Source organism: Dromiciops gliroides, chromosome 1, assembly GCF_019393635.1.
Source record: "Dromiciops gliroides isolate mDroGli1 chromosome 1, mDroGli1.pri, whole genome shotgun sequence".
In the NCBI taxonomy this organism is placed as follows: domain Eukaryota; kingdom Metazoa; phylum Chordata; class Mammalia; order Microbiotheria; family Microbiotheriidae; genus Dromiciops; species Dromiciops gliroides.
The window spans coordinates 192,120,428-192,143,060 of NC_057861.1; the positions used below are offsets into that span (position 1 = coordinate 192,120,428).

Consider the following 22,633-nt stretch of genomic DNA (forward strand, 5'->3'; position numbering starts at 1 on the left):
TGGATAAGCAGTTGCAAGTTTTAAGAGGTACAAATAAAGTTTAAAGAGATACAAATTAATGCAATTTTTGAGATGCTACCTCAAATCCAGAACACTGACAAAAAATAATTAAAAAACACAAAACTAAAACCAAATATTTGTGGGATCATGCCCCCCAAAAAGTATCATATTCACTGCCAGTAGAATGATAAAGAGAAAATTTGGGAGAGAGCAATCTGGCAGTACACAGGTAACTTACAAAACTAGTTATATCATTTGACTCTGTGACGTGACTTTCCTCTAATTTAGCTATCTGCATTTGGGTCCATCATCTATAACTGTATTACTTCTTTGATTCTGAATTCTTAAATTCCTCTTTCTGATCACAATTTCCTAGCCTTCAATTTCTCCCTTCTATCTCATTCCTTTGAAAACCATTCTTCATCTAGCACTTCCTATTCTAGATTCTAGAACATCATTTCTGCTCTGGCTTCAGTTTCCTCTCTTGAGTGTCTTAATGTCTGAAGAGACTAGCTCAGTTATGCACTGTGACAAACCCTTGAATCATTCTCCTCATACCCTGTCCCATGTTCTCCTTGTGCTAACTTTGCCAAACCTGGATTCTTTGTTAACTTTTGTTATGCTCATGAATCATGCTATAGGAAATTCTATAAGCATGGTGATGAAGGTAATCTATAAATTTGTTATCTAAGCTGCATTGGTCATAGATACATCACAGGTAATAAAAAGTCATACAATAAATCAATCAGAGGATTAGGGAAGGAAATATTTTTACACAAATTGGAAAATTTAGACAGAAACAAAAGTTAAAATAAGAAGTTTAGTTAGTTAAAATTAGGAAGTTAATGAGGAAAAAAATCTTTGGACAATGTTTCTCTGATATCTGACAGACACAAGATGTTTTGCATATAACAAGAATCATTCCACAAGAGATGTATGGTCAAAGTATAGAAACAATCAATTCTGAGAGATATGCAAGTTATTGATAACCTAATGAAAAAAATTCTTCAAGTCACTAATAATTAGAGAAATGAAAACTATAACAATTCCGAGATTCCATATTAGACTCACTGGACTGGCAAAGATGACAAAAAAAGAAAGTAGGAAGGTATCAGTTTCTGAAGGGCTTGAGATGCTACATGGATTTTGTATGGATTATGGTTTACATGTTATGAGGACAAAGACCCTGATTATACCTTTCTCTGGATCCCCAGCATTTAGCACAGTATCTGTAATACTGTGAATAGATTGATATAACTAGCTCTAGAGCTGATGGTTTCTTGTGTTTAGTCATTATGTAAGCACAAAACTAACATTCATAAAAATAAATTAGAAAACAAATTTTAAAAAGAGAACAAATGAAAGGAATTCTCAACTTTGAACTTGAGAAAAGGATTTCTTCTATGAGTCTCATTTTTTCGTTTTGATTAGCAATTTCTTCTCTGAAAATAATGTGATATGATTTACTAAGTCTTAAGTCTTGATGAAGGGGTAAATGCTTTAAAACAAGTCTAATTGAAAATCACTATTAACTTTAGGATTAATAAAGTCAGTATTAAGACTCAAGATTGAGCAGCTTTCTTTAAGTGCTTAAATCTATGTATCTTTAGAAAGAACAATCAAAAATAGTTGCATGCAATTGAAAAAAACTTAGCTGGCACTTCTTTAGATTTCAACAGAGTTAATGAAATTCTACCCCCTGTGTAACATTATAAAAGATAGCAGGGCACTGAGAACAAGCAATCCCATATTGAGGTTTCTGCCAGAACCATTAATCAAGGTCTTACTGAAACACCACTCAAAGAACATACTTCTTTTAAAGTATTAATAAAATTGCTTCCAGATGAAAAATGCCCACCTTATCCAATGAACTCACTGTGAGAGAAGAAACAGTTTGCAACGGCAACGATACCTTTTACAAAAGGGGAAAAAAAATTTTTTTCAGATAACTTCTCCAAAGAGAAGAAGAGGAACAGCTTGTATGTGTAGGAAAGCATGCCTTAGAAAGTATAAATTTCTTCATATTTCCTTAATGCTCCTGGGAAGGACAGCATTATTGCCCCAAATCTTTCTCATGAACCTTACCTCCTAGACCCTTGGGAACCTTACTATGTTCTGTCACAAGTACCTGAATTTCCTGATAAACTTATGAACATTTTATACATCAGAATGTTTTTCTTTTCTTTTTTTTTGGTGAGGCAGTTAGGGTTAAGTGACTTGCCCAGAGTCACACAGCTAGTAAGTGTTAAGTGTCTGAGGCTGGATTTGAACTCGGGTCCTCCTGACTCCAGGGCTGGTGCTCTATCCACTCCGCCACCTAGCTGCCCCCATCAGAATGTTTTGTGTTACTGCTTTCCTTTCACCGGGTTCTCCCCTATTTCTTGCAAAGAGGGTTAGGTGGATTAATAAAGTTTATTTTCCCCTTCATTGTGATTTTAATAGCCCTTCCCACCCTCAAATATTACTGTATAAGCCTAGGTAGTGTAGTCAATAGAACACTGGACCCAGGAGCTAAGTAGACCTGAGTTCAAGTCCAGCTTCAGACACTTACTCTGTGACTCTGGGCAAATCACTTAATCTGTCTGCCTCTGTTTCTTCACCTGTAAAGTTGAGATAATAATAGCACCTACTTCTCAGGGCTATTATAACAATTACAAGAGATAATGTTTGTAAAATGCTTTTCAAACTTTAAAGCACTATACAAATTATATTCTTATTATTACTTAAAACAAAGTTTAAAATTAGTTAATTTTCTCACAATATCCTTATTTTAACTTAGTAAAAATTAAGTTACAAACTCCCTTATAATCACACGTAAGTCCATGTTGCATATTATACTAAGGGGAACAGAGACACAATGTTAGTTATATAATGAGGTATCCGAAAGGAACAAACATTTTCAGATAAGATGAAGATAGACACTAAAACTTTAGTACTTAATCATATTAGTTGGACTTTTAGACTGAATTATTCCATTATTGTAGTACAGTCTATTCATTTGAAAAACATTTATTCTATATACCAAGTCACTATTTGGGATCAAGCACTTTACTTTGTCAGGAAAAACTTCCTGAGTAGAGGAGCTATCAGAAAACAGTCAGCTATCTTGGGAGATAATGAATTTCCTGACAAACAGATCTACAAGCTGGGACTAGATGACTGATCATTTGTCTGAAATGGTGTAGAAATACTTTAAATAGGGATTGGACTAGGTGACCTCCACAGCCCCAACTAGGATCCTATAATTTCTTTCAGTAACTTATCGCAGAGCAGGAGAGAGGAGGGGAAAAGGAGAAGAGAGTACATATGACTTTGTGAATGATGATGATAAAAATAATTATTATTATAACTAGCATTTATACATTGCTTTAAATTTTGCAAAATATTTTACATATATTATCTCATTTGATCCTCCCACCAACCCTGTGAGGTAAGTAGTATTATTATCTTCTTTTAACAGATGAGGAAACTGAGGCTGAGAGGGTATAAGTGAATTGCTCAACATCAAACAGCTAAACAGCTAAACAGCATCTGAGGCAGAATTCAAACTCAGGTCTTCCTAACTCCATGTCCATCACTCTTATCTACAATGTCACCTAGCAGCCTAAGCTGCCTGCCTTTGTAAAACAGACTGTTCCATTTTTTGTACAGTTCTGTTATGAACTCATTCCTTATACTGAGTTTGATGTTCCATGTATCTTCCACCAACTATTAAAGTATAGGTTGACTTGGAATAGATTATTTCTTCTTTTTTTGGGGGGGGGGTGGTGGTGGTATAGATTATTTCTATTTCATCTGCTGCATGCTGGTGAATAAAGTACAAATAGTTCATGGTTGTACCCTTGCCTAAATTCCAGTATTGCAGAGACAGACGCCAAAATCAACAGAATAATGTTTGATGTTGCCCTTGGTTCCCAGATAAAACCAATATCTCAGTTCCTTTTTATTCAGCTGGCTAAGGTCAACCTGTAAACCATCCTTCCATTTAGCTGCAAATTCTTTATTTCTTCCAGCTTCATTTATTAACAACAACAACAACAAAAAGTTGGGAAAGGAGATAGAGCCAAGAATCACAGTTTTAACATGATCTACAATACCATATCACATTATAGACACAGAAGGAGTAACAGTAGTTAATCTCTTGGATAAGTACTGTTAACAGCAAAACATTCCCTTTTGTACTATCTCATCTCTGTCAATCTGTTATTGTTTGTAAATATAGTGTGCACTGAACATCTGCTATAAGCAAAAATCAAACACTACCATATATTCCTTTGATATGAGAAGAAAACCAGCTTCTATTTTTGAAAGCCAAGATAATGAGATAATTTTGATGACGTTCAAGTTAATTAGTGATTATACTATCAATAGGTAAAAATCTTGAGAGAAAAGATTTTCAGATTTCAATCCTAAAAACAAATGAAACCAAAACACTAAACCCATTAAATTTAGAAATTTTTTTGGGGGGGGAGGGGTCCTTCACACATAGACCTCTTACCTGGGTACACAGCCTGTCAGGCTTCTTTCACTCGATGATGACGATCCAGGTCTTTGTTCAATGTTTGTTCCAAGAGTCTCAGTTTCACCCTTCTGGGTCTTGTCTCCTTCTTCTTCTAGCTTTTTCTTTTCAGTGTCACTGTCATCACTCCCTTCTCCTAATATGTCATCAACCTATAATTGATCAAGAATCAATATGTACATGCAAAATCAAGTGAGCAGAGCCAGGGAAACAATAAACACAATGACTACAACAATGTGAATGGAAAGATTGATCACACACACACACACACACACACACACACACACCTCAGCTCTTTTACAGAGGTATAGGGTTGATAGGTATAGAACAGTGTATATGGGTCAGATATATATATTTTTTGATGTGCTAACTGGCTTTATTGAACTTTTCCCCTTTATTCCTCTTTTAAGAAATGCATTGTTGCATTGTTGGTGGAGCTGTGAGCTGATCCAACCATTCTGGAGAGCAATTTGGAATTATGCCCAAAGGGCGATAAAGCTGTGCATACCCTTTGACCCAGCAATTCCACTTTTAGGTCTTTTGCCCAAAGAAATCATGGAAGGGGGAAAGGGACCCACATGTACAAAAATATTTATAGCTGCTCTCTACGTGGTAGCAAGGAATTGGAAGTTGAAGGGGTGCCCATCAATTGGGGAATGGTTGGACAAGTTGTGGTATATGAATACAATGAAATACTATTGTGCTGTAAGAAATGATGAGCAGGAAGAGTTCAGAGAAACCTGGAGGGTCTTGTGTGAGCTGATGATGAGTGAGATGAGCAGGACCAGAAGAACATTGTACACAGTATCATCAACATTGAGTGTTGAACTACTGTGATGGACTATATTCTTCTCACCAATGCAATGGTACAGAAGAGTTCCAGGGAACTCATGATAGAAGAGGATCTCCAAATCCAAGAAAAAAAAAAAAAAGAACTGTGGAGTATAGATGCTGATTGAACCATACTATTTCTTTTGTTTTGGGTGCTGTTTTTTTTTTTCTATTTTGAGGTTTTGCATCACTGCTCTGATTTTTTCTCTTGTAACAGGATTAATGCAGAAATAGGAGTAATGTTATTATGTGTATATATATATGTGTGTGTGTGTGTGTGTGTGTGTATATATATATATATATACACACACATATATACGTATATGTATAGAGATATATAGATATAACCTATATCAAATTACCTGCTGTCTAGGGGAAGGGGGAGGGAGGGAGAAAAATCTGAAATTGGAAAGCTTGTATAAACAAAAGTTGAGAACTATCTTTACATTAACGGAAAAAATAAAATACCTTATACATTAAAAAAATATATATTAAAAAAAGAAATGCATTGTTTTGATGAATAGCTCTCTGGGAGGGGGAGGAAAAGGGTGATGGGAATTTTAGGAGACATAAAAACAAAAGTATTCATAAAAATCTATTTTTTAAAAAAGTTAATGTGTTCTTATAGGTTTTCTTATATAGTTATTACTGCAAATTTTAAAGGTTAATTTACCCACATGAAGAAAACGGCAATAATTCATAGGTTCCTATGAAATAGCATATAAAAATATGAATTTTTAAGATATTTATCAAAGTTAACTAGATACTTATTCTCATACAACTGCATGCTAAGACTTAAAGATGACCAAGTAACTTTTTTTAAAAAATGGGTTATGGTAATATGAAGAATTACTATGAAAGAAAAGAAGCAAAGTATGGTAGTATAAAGAGCACCAGATTTTAAGTCAGAGGACTAAACAGAGCAGCTACTTAATAAATGTGTATGAACTCGATGCCACCATTAGCGTCTTAAAATACAAAAATTGTGAGAGCTGATTCTAGGAGGGTCTGAAGGATCCTCTCACTAGCCATAGAATGGGAATGCTCCATCTAACACCTCCCCCACCCATTCTGCCCTGTTACATCAGCAGTGTTTCAGAGCTGTCAAACGGTCCATTAAAGGTGGTCTGAAAATGCACAGAGACTATCAGCACACTTCCACTGTGGTAAATCGACCTTACAAAAACGCTTGCTATTATTTGTGGGTTTTGCTAACTATTAACATGTGAAGGTTGGGTTTTTTTTTTTAAACTAAAATCTAAGGGTTACCTATCACATCCTTGGGGAAAGTATTGTATAAGTTCATATAACTTTCTCCTCCCACTTCTCTGTCCTCTACTTTTCAACATACCCAGATTCCAATCAATGTTTCGTATACATTCTTTCAATACTCCCTTTATGATCCAGACTCCAAAGTTGGTTTAGTTTGTACTGATTCCCTCCTCTAACTCTACCCGTCCTTTTAAATATGTCTGTCATTTCCCTGTCTCTGACTGTTTCTGTACTGAATTTAGTGTACTTTTAAGTCAAATTGTGTGTACAAGTGCTGAACCCACCTTTGTTTAATTCAGATAAGACTGTGAAATAACTATCCTTATACACCTCAAATGTGAGAAATACTAATCTCCACCCTCTTCCTAAGTTCTTCATTAATGTACTCCTTTTCTTTGTTCCCCTCTCTCAAAATCAAGAAGGTGGAACAAAACTACATGTATCTTCCATGTTTGTCCTTTTAAAATTTATTCTAAACTGAAATAATTAAACACAAAAAGATCATTTCCATACAAATAGCACAACACACACAAAAAAAGATTTATTTACTTAATGTCTCCCTCTTTTTAAAAAGTGTATAATAAATTCTAAGTGTTTGTTCCAAATTTTCCTGGTTGTCTATTCTTCCTTCTCAACTCCTTTCTGTTCAGTTTCTCACATCTGTATTTTTGCGAACCATGAAAACAGTGAGACTTTGAAAAGACATGCCTCTGTTTCCTTATTGGAATATAAGTACTTAATCATTGTTTAGCCCCTTCCAATTCCTCAAAGGTACTGTATCTTTCTAGGTTTCCCTGGTTACCTGTATTTGTACTTTAAAAGTTTTACCCAACTCCGAACTTTTAATGACGAACACTTGAAAGTTCTCATTTATTAAAGGGTCACATTTTTCTCCTATAAGCTTATTCTCAGTTTTTCTCAGTAATTTTTCGTTATAATACTTAGTTCTTTAGCCTTTTTGAAGATCATATCTCAAGATTTTCTCTTCTTCACAGTAGACTGTGTATAGTCTTATGTGTCATCTGGTATGTAGGTCCCTGGTACTGGAACTTTCTTTCTGGCTGATTGAATCATTTCTGACTGATAAGCTCTGAATTTTGGTTAAAATATTCCTTGTTATTTTCTATTTGGGATTTCTTACAAGAATGACAGGTGTTTTGTTTTTTTTGTTTTTTTTTTCTTCTTCCCTATTTTCACTTTGCCCTTTGGTATTAATCTGTGAAGTTTTCTTTTATTATGTCTAGAAATGATATCCAGGTTCTTTGGTCACCTTTGGCATGGAATCTGATGATTCTTAAATTCTCACTCTAAATCTTTCCAGGTGAATTGTATTTGATAGAGATACTTAATATGTTCTAATCTTTCAGTCTTTTTTGATTTTGTTCTAATATTTCTTGATGTCTCAGGATACTTTTTTTTAAGCCATCTGCTACTTACTTTCTCTGTTTTCAGTGGGTTTTTTTTCCCTACCAACTTATTCCTCGAGACCTCAAATTTCATTTTAAATTTATTTTTAGTCATTTTTGGAGTTCTTGTGGCCAAACCATTCTTTTTTATCCCCTTTCAATCATATTTGTAGTTGTGAAATTACTCTTTTCTTTTGGATTTCTTTTTGGCTTCTGTTAGCTCACAGTATTTCTTCATTGTGTTCCATGTGTTGTTCTGCTAAGTCATGCCCAGTCTTAGTTGCTAGATTATGACTGTGTGCAAGGACCAAACTCTGCATCCTTCCATTATCTTGGACAGTGAATCCCTATTTGTGCTTATCCTCACCATAGTTAGGATGCTGTTGCACCGCTGGATGGGGTGGTTTATATTAGGCTCCACCCATTATAATCCTTGGCTTCTAACTTCCTCTCTAGTTGTCCAGATACAGGAATCAGCTTCTGCCACTGTATACTGGCACAATCCTTCCACAATCCTTAATCAGAAGTTCATTCGGCTCCCCTGCTGTGATTCTGCTAGTCCCAGACAAAGAAGCCAGATTAAGGTCTCAGAAATCCTGTAGGTCCCTAGGAACATGTGACTATTTGTTGAACAGGACATATCTCCTGCTGTGCCTCCATGTGCTCTGAAGTGTGCATTGGTAGGACCTGTTTTCCTGTATAGTGAACTATGGGGGTGGGGTAGGAGTGGGATGAGAACAGTTCTATTTGTGACTGCTATTCTTACAGGAAAGGGTCCAGATACTGTAGGCTTCAGTCCCCATTTGCAAGAGCATGTGTTGACTGCCTCCCACCCCTAATTTTTCCTGAATAGTTATCTCCATCCTTGCTGATCACGCTCCCAGGTTTTAGGACATGTTCACCAAAGATCACTTGCCTTGGTATTTATCCTGCACTGAGCGCCCAGAGGCTTCAGGACCCTATTTCCTGGAGCATATGCTGGCTTCATTCTACTTTGGCATGGTCGCTCCTTGTGATCTCGTAGAGCAAATCTCAAACTAGATGGAGAAAGCCTACTACTTCTTCTTTGTTCTTCTTGATGACTATTCTATTTCATCCTCTTTTGCTGGGATTCTCGTGGGAGAGCTGGGTACTTTAGGACCTTTTACTTCACCATCTTAACCTGAAGGTCATAATATTCAGGGCTGTAAGATTTAGAACATTACCAACCTGTTGAGAAAGATATTTCAGGGAAGCTCCGCCATGAGGAGAAAGCACATGACTTGAAAACCATGTGACTTTAGCGTCTAGAAGTAACCTTTTCTGGGGTTTCAAAGGTCAGTTCAGTGTCAGGAAGTTAATGTTTGCTTCTGGGTCCTGTCAATCAGAGCTACCAGCCAATTAGCTTGGAGCTGTGTGTGAATTGGCCCTGTTTCTGGTTTCACGGGGGCTTCAGGGAGAAGCCAAGGAGGGAGCGGCCTGGTTGGGTTCCTGACCTTGGCTTTGGTGGGTGAGATGTGGGGCACTCTTAGAGACAGTTAGATTTTTACCTCTCTCTCTCTCCTCACCAACTTCTGATGCACTTTCATAAATACTTAAAAGTCTAAACTCTTGCTAAAGATTCTAATTTAAGGCAACTACTCATTAGATTTTAGACATCAGAGCTAGAATTTTAGGCCCTTACAGAGCTGAAAGCAATCTTCTACTCCAGATGTATCAAACACATGGTCTCTGGGCACAATGCAGCCAGCAATACTCTGGTGCCTCCCAGACCAGATTAAAAGCTAATTTGGAGGGATTTCCAGGGGCAGTTTTTTCCTTGGAAAAACTGCTGACCTGGAAAATAGATCTAGAAGAGATAATCTGAAAATTACTGCACTACCTGAAAACCATGATCAAGAAAAGAGCTTAAATATCATCTTCCAAGAGACTGTCAGGGAAAATTGCCCTGAAATTCTAGAAGAAGCAGCTAAGATAGAAATTGAATGAATCTACCAATCACCTTCTGAAAGTGATCCCAAAATGAAAACTCCCAGGAATATTATAGCCAAATTCTAGAGCTCCCAAGTCGAGGAGAAAATATTGCAAGCTGCCAAAAAGAAACAATTCAAGTACTGTGGTGCTAAGTCAGGACAGTAAAAGATCTAACAGTTTATACATCAAAGGATCAGAGGGCATGGAATATGATATTCCAGAGGGCAAAGAAATTGGGATTACAACCAAGAATCACCTATCCAGCAAAACTGGGACTTTAATGAAAAAGAGGACTTTCAAGTATTCATGATGAAAAAACCTGAATAGAAAATTTAACTTTCAAATACAAGCCCCCAGAGAAGCACGAGAAGGTAAACAGGAAAAAGAAATTAAGAGGGATGTTAAAAGGTGAAACTGTTTACATTCCTACATAGGAAGATGAGCCGTCTAACTCATAAGAACTTTCTCAGTATTAGGGCAGATGATAGAAATAAATTTAGACAGAGGGCACAGGTGGGAATTGATTATGAAGGGATGATATCTGTAAAGCATTTATTTTGTACACAAATATTTATAGCAACTCTTTGTGGTGGCTAAGAATTGGAAATTGAAGGACTGTCCATCAATTGGGGAATGACTGAACAAGCTGTAGTATATTATTTTAATGGAATATTATTGTGCTATAAGAAATGACAAGCAGGATGATTTCAGAAAAACCTGGAAAGACTCATATGAACTGATATATACTGAAGTGAGTAGAACCAGGAAAACACTGTGCACAGTGATAACATTATCCCTCTGTGAGCAATTGTGAATGACTTTACTCTCAGGATTATAATGATCCAAGACAATCCCAAGGGACCAATAATAAAGCATACTATTCACCTTCAGAGAAATAACTAATATTGATTGAACACAGACTGAAGCATCCTATTTTGTGCTTTTGTTTTTTTTTACTTGAGTCTTTTTATGTAAAATGACTAATATGGTAATGTTTTACATAACTGCACATGTACAACCTATACTGATTGTTTGCAACCTTGGGGAGGGATGAAGGAAATGAGAGAGGGATAGAATTTGGAACTCAAAACTTTAAATAAATATTTTTTTTTAAAGAAAAAAGCTAACTTGGAACTATTTAACAAAATAAATAAAAGTACAACAGAATTAACATGAGATTTTCAATATGTGGCCTGCAGAGATGGTTTAGTGGCCAACTTCTATTTGAGTTTGACATCACTGATATGCTCCATTTTACAAATCCCCTCACTTTAGAGATGAGAAAATGCCCAAAGGTATTAACTAACTAACCTAAGGTCAGATATTAGGGGGATATTTGAGCGAAAACATTGGAAAGAAAATGCCAACTCACTATATGGCAGCTGCAATCAAAGCTTGTTACAATTTTGATAAAACTGGCATGAAAAGCCATAACTTCCAGCAGGCTTATTTTACACATTTGTTGACTTCAATATTGCCCAGAAGGCATGCCCCATCCCTTCATATTCAACATGGTAAAATATTCCAATAAGTGATGCAGAAAAATGTATCAAATCTCAACTTAAAGGGTGATTTTAAGCTATTATATTAGCAATAAAACTGTGTTAGTTTATTCTTACCATGGCCATGTAGTTCATAGAAAATAAAAAAACATTGCATTCTAACTAGTAACATAGAAAATATAAAAACATTGCATTCTAACTAGTCAAAATTTCATTTCATTGTCATTGTGTTTAAGTTTTATTATTAGGTGGTTACAATAAGACAAGTATAAAACCAAAAGGTCGTCCTGAGGAAACTAACAAGGTGCTTAATACAGAAAATCAAGTTCATTCTAAAATCTTATTTGGCTGAACTTATTCACAGGTTAACTACTTGACTGATACTTTTTGTATGACTGAATTGTGTATAAAAGTATTAATATGTCCTGATATTCTGTATTACTGAGTCTTGTACAAGTACAGATAAAACATTTAATCTGAGAAACAGATGTAGGTGATATGGGGAGAAGGCACAAGCATCTAAAGGAATTAGGAAAAGGTTTGTCTAAGTGGTGATGCTTGGGTATCCTGAAAGGAGACAGAAAGAAGTTCATTCCATGCACCAGGAACAGTCAACACAGAGACAGAAGAAGTGTCAAGTAGAGGGAATAATAAAAGAAGGCCAGTTTTCCTGGACCATGCTATGCATACCTGGAGATTCTTTCTTATTCAAGAATAGGGAGCCACTGGGGTTTACTGAGAGAGGAGTGAGAAGATAAGACTTGAACTTTAGGAAAATCACTTAGGCTGTTGTTTTGAAGGTGAAGTGCAGGGAGGAGAGACTTGAGGCAAGGAAACCAACTGAAGATGATGATGACTGTCACTATCTTGTGTTTCTATATAGCTGAATGGCAGGGATTTTACAGTCTTCAGGTTTATGCTTCTCTGAGGATATTTCCCGTAAAAATAACTTATAGCACAACCTCCAGCGTTTTAAAAATAATGATTATTTAAATATAAGTCTGTTGAACAATTTTATTCTCTTATCAGGTAGTCACCATTATTATTATTTATTTCAAGATGATCAAGTTGCTAAAGAACCAAGATTCCAAAAATAATTTACACAATAATTCCACAATAAATTTTGGGTCAGGGTTTGTTGGCAGAACATTTTTTAAACACAATAAAATCATCTGTTTATATAGCTTAAGTTACCAACTGAAAATATTCTGAAATTATTACAAAATTTCTATTGTCTATGGGCAAAGGTTAAAAAAATATTAGAAAGCAGTGTCTTTCTCATTTTAGATGAGTTTGGTTATCAGGGAATGTGACCAGTTAGCATTTACATGCAAAATAAGATTTTTTTTAGCAGTAGAAATGTTTGTATGCCTGCTTGTTTAAAATAGATATCACATGTCACTTCTGCTCCATATGAACGGATTCTGTTGAGATTTTTAAATTAGCAATGTTGGGTATTTATAGATAGTAAAGTGGGAATAATATTTGGACTCAACTACAATAGAGTTGTTGAAGAACAAATAAGTTAATGTATACAATTTTCTTTGTAAACCTCAGAGTATGATCCATTGGCTATTCGCATCATGATATAGTTTTAATTAAATTATAGGCAATGGGACATAAGGTGAACAGACATAGATTCCTGTATAAAAAAACCTAGATTTTAAATTAAACTTTTTAGGGGCAGCTAGGTGGTGTAGTGGATAGAGCACTGGCCCTGAAGTCAGGAGAACCTGAGTTCAAATCCGGCCTTAGCCAATTGATACTTACTAGCTGTGTGACCCTGGGCAAGTCACTTAACCCCAATTGCCTCATTCCCCCGCCCCCCAAATTACACTTTTTATTATGTAGGTGAAATGCAAAACAAAAGAAGGAAAAGAAAAGGAAGTTAGACTGACAAATGGATAATAAAGGGAGACAAAACCAGGAAAAGGAAGTTAGGGAAGAAAATGGAAATGTAAGAGAAGAGACAGAAAAAGAAGATAAAGGAATAAGGGTACAGAATAGGCAAAACAGCTGAGGTTGAGATCTTTGGTATATTTCTATGGTACCTTAAATAAAAACTATTCTCATTTACTTTTAGCCAGGAGTTTTAACTCCCTCCTTTCTTTAGCTCTTCTGTAAGTTTCTTAAAGACAGGTCATTTGACAAATTTGAGTTTCTTCTGTCTTTCTACTGAAAGATATTAATAAATGGTAAAAACAGCCCAAAATCAAGCAGCAGAAGAAAAAAGTAATCCATACCTCATCCACACACTCAGGAATACATATTATAAGTAAATTATTTTAAACAACCTACAATGTATGAGTTCAGAAAAGTAATAAAGCTGGCACCATCCAAATGTCCTACATTCTAAACTCTAATTTAAATAGACTTAGTCCTCCTGAATCCAAGGCCAGTGCTTTATCCACTGTGCCACCTAGCTGCCCCAGGTTAATTTTTTTTTTTTTTTTAGTGAGGCAATTGGGGTTAAGTGACTTGCCTAGGGTCACACAGCTAGTAAGTGTTAAGTGTCTGAGGCCGGATTTGAACTCAGGTACTCCTGACTCCAGGGCCGGTGCTCTATCCACTGCGCCACCTAGCTGCCCCTGGTTAATTGTTTTTTAAAGGTGAAACAAAATAAAACAAAATAGGTAGAAGATGGCTGCTAGATTCCCATTTGGGATACTACAAATTTATCCAAGCTATTAAAATATAAAGTAAATTATGCAAAAATTCTCTCCTCATTAATCTTGTTTCAACATGGCATAAGGAAGCAATAATGAGGAGAAAATGTTCTAAGCTAGTGTTTTTGGCCTTGTTCAAACTACATATTTGACACTGTTCAAAAAGGCTTTGACAGGGAATGTTTTGTTACAGGTTAACATGGTTGTTCAAACAAACTATTTTAAATGTGTGGGGTTTTTTTCCAGCTGAAAATATGGAGTTCTTCTTGCTAATATAAAAATGCAAAGATAACTATCACTGAAGGAGAAAGTTAATTATAAAATATTAAAATTAAAACTAATTTCAGAATAAGATAACTGAACTATTTACTCTAAACAAATGCCTTAAATTTATTTACTGAAATACAAAGTTTTTTTTGTTTTTTTTTAGTGAGGCAACTGGGGTTAAGTGACTTGCCCAGGGTCACACAGCTAGCGTTAAGTGTCTGAGGCTGGATTTGAACTCAGGTACTCCTGAATCCAGGGCCGGTGCTTTATCCACTGTGCCACCTAGCTGCCCCGAAATACAAAGTATTTTTTAAAAATCTGGCCTCAGTGCAGCAGTAGTGGTAAGGACATAGAAGACGACTTATTATTCAGTACTGAATAAGACAGTGTTGGATTTATAATCAAGCGGTGGGGGAAAGGTAAAGGAAGATAAAAACACAAATGGTTATGATACAAAATAGAACATCTGAGATACCTTAGAGTCCATGCAGCCTAACTTCCTCATGCATACTGAATGGAAGGGGTAAAAGAATGGTATCCAGCATCATTTCCAATCCACTTTTCAATAAACTATTCCCAGAAAATGAAGGTCAATTATTTTTCTGGCTAAAGGAAAGACCTTTTTTCTCCTGGGACCCCCTGCTTTCTTTTCCTGGCCTTGCAATGTTATTTTGGGGAGGAACAAATAGAGACTGAAGAACACTACAGCAGCAGTGTTCACAGGGCAGTATTCCTGCTGCTATGACATTAAGGAACTTAGGACCAGACTATAGGGATAAGAGAATAGTCAGAGAAGAGAAACACATGAAGAGAAAAACTGTGGGTATGTATGTGTTCTCTTGTGTGAAGATATAATGTGAAGAAACCCATTCAGTTTCTCAAAAATACTGTCCTTCAAGACTATATGGGCAACTTCAAATGACAAATAGTTTAAGTAAAACTTAGTGAGTTGAGAAGAAATAATAAAAATAGAGTGGCTGGACTAAAGCCCTTTTTTTCAAGAAAATAACATCCTGGGCTTCTCCAAGTCCCATCCTACACAATGTCAGAGGTGGGGGAGGGATTTAATCTACATAAGGTATGATAAAGCAGTCTCATTTTCTTTTGGTAGATTGACCTATGATCTGCTTCATCTATTTTCAGTCAATTATTCAATGGACATGCAAGTAGGTCAATGAGGCTTCATGGCAAAATAAAATATGGTCTCCATAGAGTCTCTATTTTATTAGAACATTAAAAGCCTTCTTAATTTTTACCAATTTTCAAAAAGAAACCAATAAGAGACCATTTATCTCTGAGTAGAGTTAAAATGCAGCTGAAATCACATACTTCCCAAAACAAGTAAGAAAAAATGTTCCAAGGCAAGTACTCTAACATGAGGTCAGAAAATAATAAGCTTGGGACATTTTTGACATTCAGCTTATTGCTGTACATGTCAGAGACCGAGTATCAAAAGGAAACATAGGGGAATCTATTTACAGTATAACTGTCACAAAGTTAACATCTTAAAAATCGATTTGGCCTGAGGATAAACTATTATTAATTGTTGGGGGAAGAGACTTTGATATAGGCATATGCTTTCCTCACAATACTTTAATAGATGCAAAGCTTGGAATGGGATGATGTCATTTTTGCTCTAAGTGCATAATATTCTTGTCCCCACAAACCTTCACGTGGATAAAAAAATTAAGAGTCAGCAAAGACTCACCATATATTCCCTGTCTGCTAGGCCTTAGTAGTAGATCATAGCCACAAGAAGAAAAGGATAGACTATTCAAGCTGAGCTGCCAGACAAATACAATTAAAGCAACAGGGAGAATCACGTCTTTTCTAAATAAACTACAGGTTCTGAAATGTTACTGAAAATATGTAGTTAAAATATTAGGACGAGTGTTGACGACGCAGAGGAAGAAGTAACAAAAGAAACATCTGCTAATGTAAAAGTAATGTCACAAGTCATTGTTCACAAATCTGATCGTAACACTAAAAATACAGTAATAAGATTTGCCATTTTCAATGCAAATAAACTCAACTAAATAAAGACTACATCACAGAAATAATCAGAAACATCTATTAATGTTCACTAGGTATAATAATTTCTGACATTTGTTAAGCACCAAGTTTTCTAAATGTTTTCAATACATGATCTCATTTCACTGTGTAAACAAGCTTATGAGGTAAAAACAGCAGGTATTTTCGTCCTATTTTATAGGTAAAGAAAATAAGCTTCAGAGAACATGGACAATTTGTACAAGGCCAAAAAGCTATTAAATTATCAGACGCAGGATTCAAATCTAAGATTCTCCTAAGTCCAGTGCTCTTCTCACTATAGAGGTTAAAACACTGATGCTCATTAGAAGAATCAATGCAATGTTCTAAGGGGAGAAGGATGTCTTTGGCATTGTATAAACTTGCTTCATTCACATTTCAACATTTTATAGATAAGAAATAGGGTGGGCAAATCAACATTTCATTACACTTTGTTCTAAGGAAAAAATACATCTCTTATGCAATTCACATGTGAGTATGTACTGTGGTTAATACTTCAGGGGGAGGAAGAGGCAATTATGTGCAAAGAGATTTTTCAGCAGATCATACTGGCACCACACTGAGAACAGCTGCTATACTCAAATGAGGAAAATGTGGCAATGAGAAAATATCATAGCAGTTATTATCAAGACTTTTCCATCAGGAATCATGTCAGAGTAGGAGAATCTTATAAAGTGAGTAGAGCATTGAACCTGTAGCAGTAGTTAATACCACTATTATTGCCTGAGAATCTATCATTTACAACTGTTGCTCCAGGGAGCAATGGGGTTGAATGTGAAAACCATATCAGCTAGGAACTGTAATTAGCTCACACCAATCAGCTGTTTCATTTTTCATCCATTTGTTGTAACTGTCCTAGCAGTGCCCAAGATATGTTATTTTCTCTCCATTCCATCCTAACACAGGTTATCATCACCTCATACCTGGACAAGACAATAATAATAACTGATGGGGGCAGCTCTTCACATATTTTAACTCATCTGATCCTCATAACAACCCTGTGAAGTAGGTGCAATTATCATCACCCCCATTTTACAGATAAGGAAACTGGGACACAGAAAGGTCAAGTGACTTTCCCAGGGTAACATAGCTAGTAAGTGTCTCCAAGTCCCAGACTCTATCCTTTTGCCACCCACCAGCCCCCAAACCTTCCAACTTCACTGTGTCTGGCCAAAGTCAATTCACAACTCGCTCCTTAATTCTTTGTAGTTCCCCCCCACCACTCTATATATGCTACAGAAAGCACCCTCGCTGCCATGACCAATGAAGTACTCGCTAACAAATCCTTTTTCCAACTGTTACCCATTTTGATCATTGAGGTGATAGCTAAAGTCATGGGGACTAATGAAATCACTGAGAGAGTACACAGAGAAAAGGGAAAAGGACCAAGGACAAAGATTTGGTATACACTCACATGTTGGAAAGGCTGAAGGAGGGGGTAGATCTAGCAATACGGACTGAGAGGGAACAGCCAGACAGAGAGGAGAAACAGTAAAGAACAAGCCTTGTCATTAAAACCTGGGTGAATGTTGTATCCAGGAAAAGGGAATGCTCAGCAGCATCAAAATGCTGCAAAGAGGTCAAAAAGGCTGAAAACTGAGAAAGGGCAATTTGGCAATTAAGAGATGAGTAGTAAGCTTGGAGACAGCAGAATCAATTTAGCAATGAAGGCAGAAATTAAATTGCCAATGTATGAGAAAATGAACATTTGTTAATTGATAGATGCCTCTTTTAACATTCTCTCTTTCATTCATCAACCTAGCTCAAGAAGACTGGTTATGAGATAGATTACATAATTTAAACTCTAATATAGGTATCAGATATATAATACTACTATGAGCCGCCCAAAATGACTATATGTGAATAATGTGAAGGAAGATGTTTAAGTGACAAGATTTTTATGTGATACCAAGCAATAGAAGTGAGTCAAAGGAAAAAGGAATTCTGCCTTTGTATTGTCACTTTTAAATATTTTACAGAATGACATAGCATTAGATGAATCCATATCTTTAATTTAATTAAGTAATCTCTTTTGGGACAAAGTAATAAAAATAAATAGAGTTTTTAGTACTTACACACACGCAGAAAGTACAACTTAATTGGTCCTTTTCTAGAAAATAATCCAATTTTCATATAAATTTTATCTTAATCATATTTCACTAAGGCAGTGGGAAGTATACATTCTATTAACTTGTTTGGAAGCTAAGAACAGCAAAACAACATTCTCTGTACAGAAGTGGTCATACGGTCACCTGGCACATCATCTAAATATAATTATCTTATTTAGAGGGATTTTAACAACTGCCATTGCTCTTGGGATGCAAAGAAGAAATTCAGGTTTTGGATTTTTTTTTTTAACCTCCTATTACTTTTGAAAACTGCGGTGAGTGCAGATTTCCCTTGCAACAATTCAAAACCATTCCTGAGACCTGCTTAGTACTTTTTACTTCATAGATAAAGGCCTAATTTAAATTTTTAAAATTAAGAATGAAAATATTTTATTTGCCATGATGAATATTTATGCTACTAAACAATGTAAACTATCCTAACTCTGAATTCCAAAACTAGAAAAGAAATTATCTGAAAAAAGTCCATCTAAAAAAATTATGTTCCATTCCCTTAAAGCTGATTGTATTTGTACTTGGTAACGAATGCTACATTTTTATTAGCTGGAACAATAAGGCAATTGTATAATGTTTATATCCCCATGGTGGGATGTATGCAAAATGAAGAGATCAATTCATAAGCAATAACTGTTTCTCAGCTGGTGGGTACATGTGTTTGTAAATGTATTTTCAGAAAAGTTTCACAGATTACCTTATCTAAATGGTTTATTTTCCTAGTTGGAAAAATTATTTATTGGATTTTAACACAAATAAAGTTTCATTATAATAAGTGTTACATAGCAGAAGTCTATACAGCACTTTAGCAGACACAAGAAATTCTATTTAACAAATAACTATAAATATTTTCTTTGGTTAAATGTCCATTAAAAAAATCACACTATACTGAATGCAGTTATTAATTCCACTGATTATTTAATTGTATTATGTTTATATATTTATGCCTTGAGTTTTGCTTTAAGCCAAAATCTTTGCTTGCTTCTCAGCAACCTGGTTTCATAAATTCCTAGGTTTTAACTGGAAAGGAACTCAGCGCCCATCTGGTCCAGCCTATACCCAAGAAAGAATTCCCTATACTACATACCTGGCAAATAGTTATCTAACCTTTGCTCAAAAACTTCTAATGAAGGCAGCAAGGGGGAAATGACTACCCCTCAAAGCCATACATACCGATCTGAATAGGGCCCTCAGCTGCAAGGTAGTCCTTTTATTAATCCTCAGTTCCCTATCTCACTCCCCAAAGAAGGCAATCCAAATCTGTTACTTCAAGTGTACTACTTTAACTTCCCTTCCATTCCCTTTCAACTCAGGATTTTAACTTTTACTTTGCCTCAGTCTCTCTCCACTGAGTTTCAGTCCCATATCACCAACTGCCTATTGCATGTTTCAAACCAGATATAGTAGGTATATCTCAAATGCAATACATCTGAATCTAAACTCATTTCTCCCCCAAATCCTCCCCTCTTCCATAATTTCACATTTCTGCTGAAGGTACCCTTCTAGTCTCCCAAGTTAATAACCTTGGTATTAACTCCTCACATATCCACATGGTGGTAAATTCTTGTCATTTCTGCCTTCGCAAAATCATCTGTATATGTTTCCCTGTGTCCACTCACACAGCTGGCACACCCTGCTGCAGGCAGGGCCTCCTAATTGGCCTCCCTGGCCCAAGGCCCTCACCACTCCAGTCCATCCTACATATTGATGCCAAAATCATTTTCCATAAACAAGATCTCCTTGGATATCCCATACGCATATATGTACACATAAACATATGTGTATTCATCAGGATATCTTTCTATATACATGCATACACACCTTATATTGTGAACCTTTAATGCCAACTAAATCTTCAACTACTTAAAAGCATCACCTTAAACATTTAAGACAAGGCAACAGGCCTTGTTGTGTGCACAAATTCTTTAATTTTAGGCATAACATAAGCAGCAACACAACATAGATCACAAATTCTAAATTGAACAGCGAATGTCAAACTTGTTCTTATTTTGGGACAAAAGTTTTTCATAACAGTAGGGGCTCTCCTGCTACATCTCTTACATAATCCCTACCTATTATCACAGTGCATATGTTTGATAAATGCTTAGAAAATAAAGGGAAACTATCCCACTGAGCATTTTGCACTGATGAAAGCAAAGATGCTGAGTATAGAAATTAGAGAAAAAATAATGGTGCTTGGAAGAAACTATTTAATAGACAAAAGGATAATATTTTCTCCTAGAGAAAAAGAGCAAAATAGTTATCTAATCTGCTAACAAAAATTTCTTCAATGCTATTATGCCAATCCAGTGCAAATAATTGAAATCTCTTTACTGGTGGGAAAGGAAGCAACTAGATATCTGGTTATTTCTCTCTTCCATCCTACAGGGGTTTTTATAGCTGCTGCTTCAGCTTTTGTACCTCAACAGTAAGTAGAAGAATGTTACCGATTTTTTTTTACATCCTTCCTTATACCTCCCCCTATTGCTACTGCTATTGTCCCCAACAACCTTGATGTGTCACTTGAACTTTGGCCACCTTATCCATTATGCCCTCTGGAATTCCCAGTACATAACCATCTTTCCTTCATTTTAGATCTCTTCTGTCCTCTTCCAACATTTTGGTCCTCAGAAACCTGGCTTCAGACAGATCAAAGTACATCAGGCCATAATATATAGTACTGATTGTATTTTCTTTCATACCTTCTGTCACACTGGTCCTTTTACTTTCTGTGTTACAGGGTCATTTAAAAAATCTTGGGTTGTTACCATCACTCATCACCCTTTTCTCCTCTAAAGTTGACACTATTAAAATTTTGTTTAATCTTCTGGCTCCAATAAAAAATAATAAATATTTTTATTTATAGTTTTGAGCTCCAAATTTTATCCCTGCTTCCTTCCATTCTCCTCCCCCCTCCCTGAGGCAGTAAGCAAACAGATATGGGTTATACATGTGCAATTATGTAAAACATTACCATATTAGTCATTTTGTATAAGAAAACGAATAAAAGAAAAAAAAGAAAGATGTGAAAAATAGCATGCTTCAGTCTGTGTTCAATCAGTACTGGTTCTTTCTTTGGAGGTAGATAGTAGGCTTCATCATTAGTCCTTTGAGATTGTTTTGGATCACTGTATTGCTGAGAATGGTAAGTCATTCACAGTTCTTCATCAAACAATATTGCTGCCTAAACAGTTTTCTCAAATTATTTAACACATAGAATTCAAGTAGTTATTTGGTTATGCTTTTCAGGATGTCCAATGACATTTATATTACTTTTTTCCTTGTTCTATTTCCCAGGTCAGTTGTTTTGAATAGTAGATACCCTGAGCTGCCTTCCTCTTCCTCCGCGCTTCTCCTTCTTCATTTTTTAAAGACTTCTCACTCTGTTCTAATATTTCTTGTCTCCTGGAATGATTGAGTTCTATTCTATGTTTTAGGTAACACACTATTTAAGGTTTTTAACTTTCTGTTCTAAGACAGTCATCCTCAATTTTCCCCCTCAAATTCTCATTTCATTTATAATTCTTTAAATCTCATTTTATTATGTTCAGTAACCATTGTAATACTTGTATCCAAACCACTTTTTTTCCCTCTGAAGTTCTGCTTGAAGTTGTGATGGGGTTACTCTCTTCATCTGCAGTTGCCTCTGGAGCTTATCTTAACCCACAGCATTTTTTTATTATTTGTTATTTTCTTCTGTTTACTCATATTTTCACCTTAGTTAGTTCTTAGATTAGCATTGTTTTGCTTTTAGGCAAGTCATTCTTTTATAGGTTAAGCAGGCTTTTAAAAAAAATCTCATTTCCTTCTCATTTGGACGCTGCTGTTGCTTGCCAATCTAGATGGGAAAGTTGGTAGAAAAGCCCTGTGCTCTGCCTTGATCTTCAGCCAGTTTCTTGCTGGCCTTTCTTCTTCTCCCATGACAAGCCACAGTCACATGTTGGAGATTATGCCAGTCCCAAGTCTCCTCCACAACCTCCTTTGTTGTAATGCTACAGGTAGTTGGCCTTGTTCCTTTCTGTGGATCCAAATGCTTTTTTTCTTTTCT

At 35.8% G+C, this 22,633-nt stretch overlaps 1 protein-coding gene across 1 annotated transcript in view; it reads right to left on the bottom strand.

The window, feature by feature from the left end:
* CTDP1 (CTD phosphatase subunit 1) overlaps positions 1 to 22,633 on the bottom strand; it is a 155,611-nt gene that overhangs the window by 39,060 nt on the left and 93,918 nt on the right. The window contains exon 12 of the mRNA XM_043978917.1: positions 4,499 to 4,671. Within this exon, the coding sequence (XP_043834852.1) occupies positions 4,499 to 4,671 (173 nt within the window). The remainder of the gene's footprint in view (positions 1 to 4,498; positions 4,672 to 22,633) is intronic.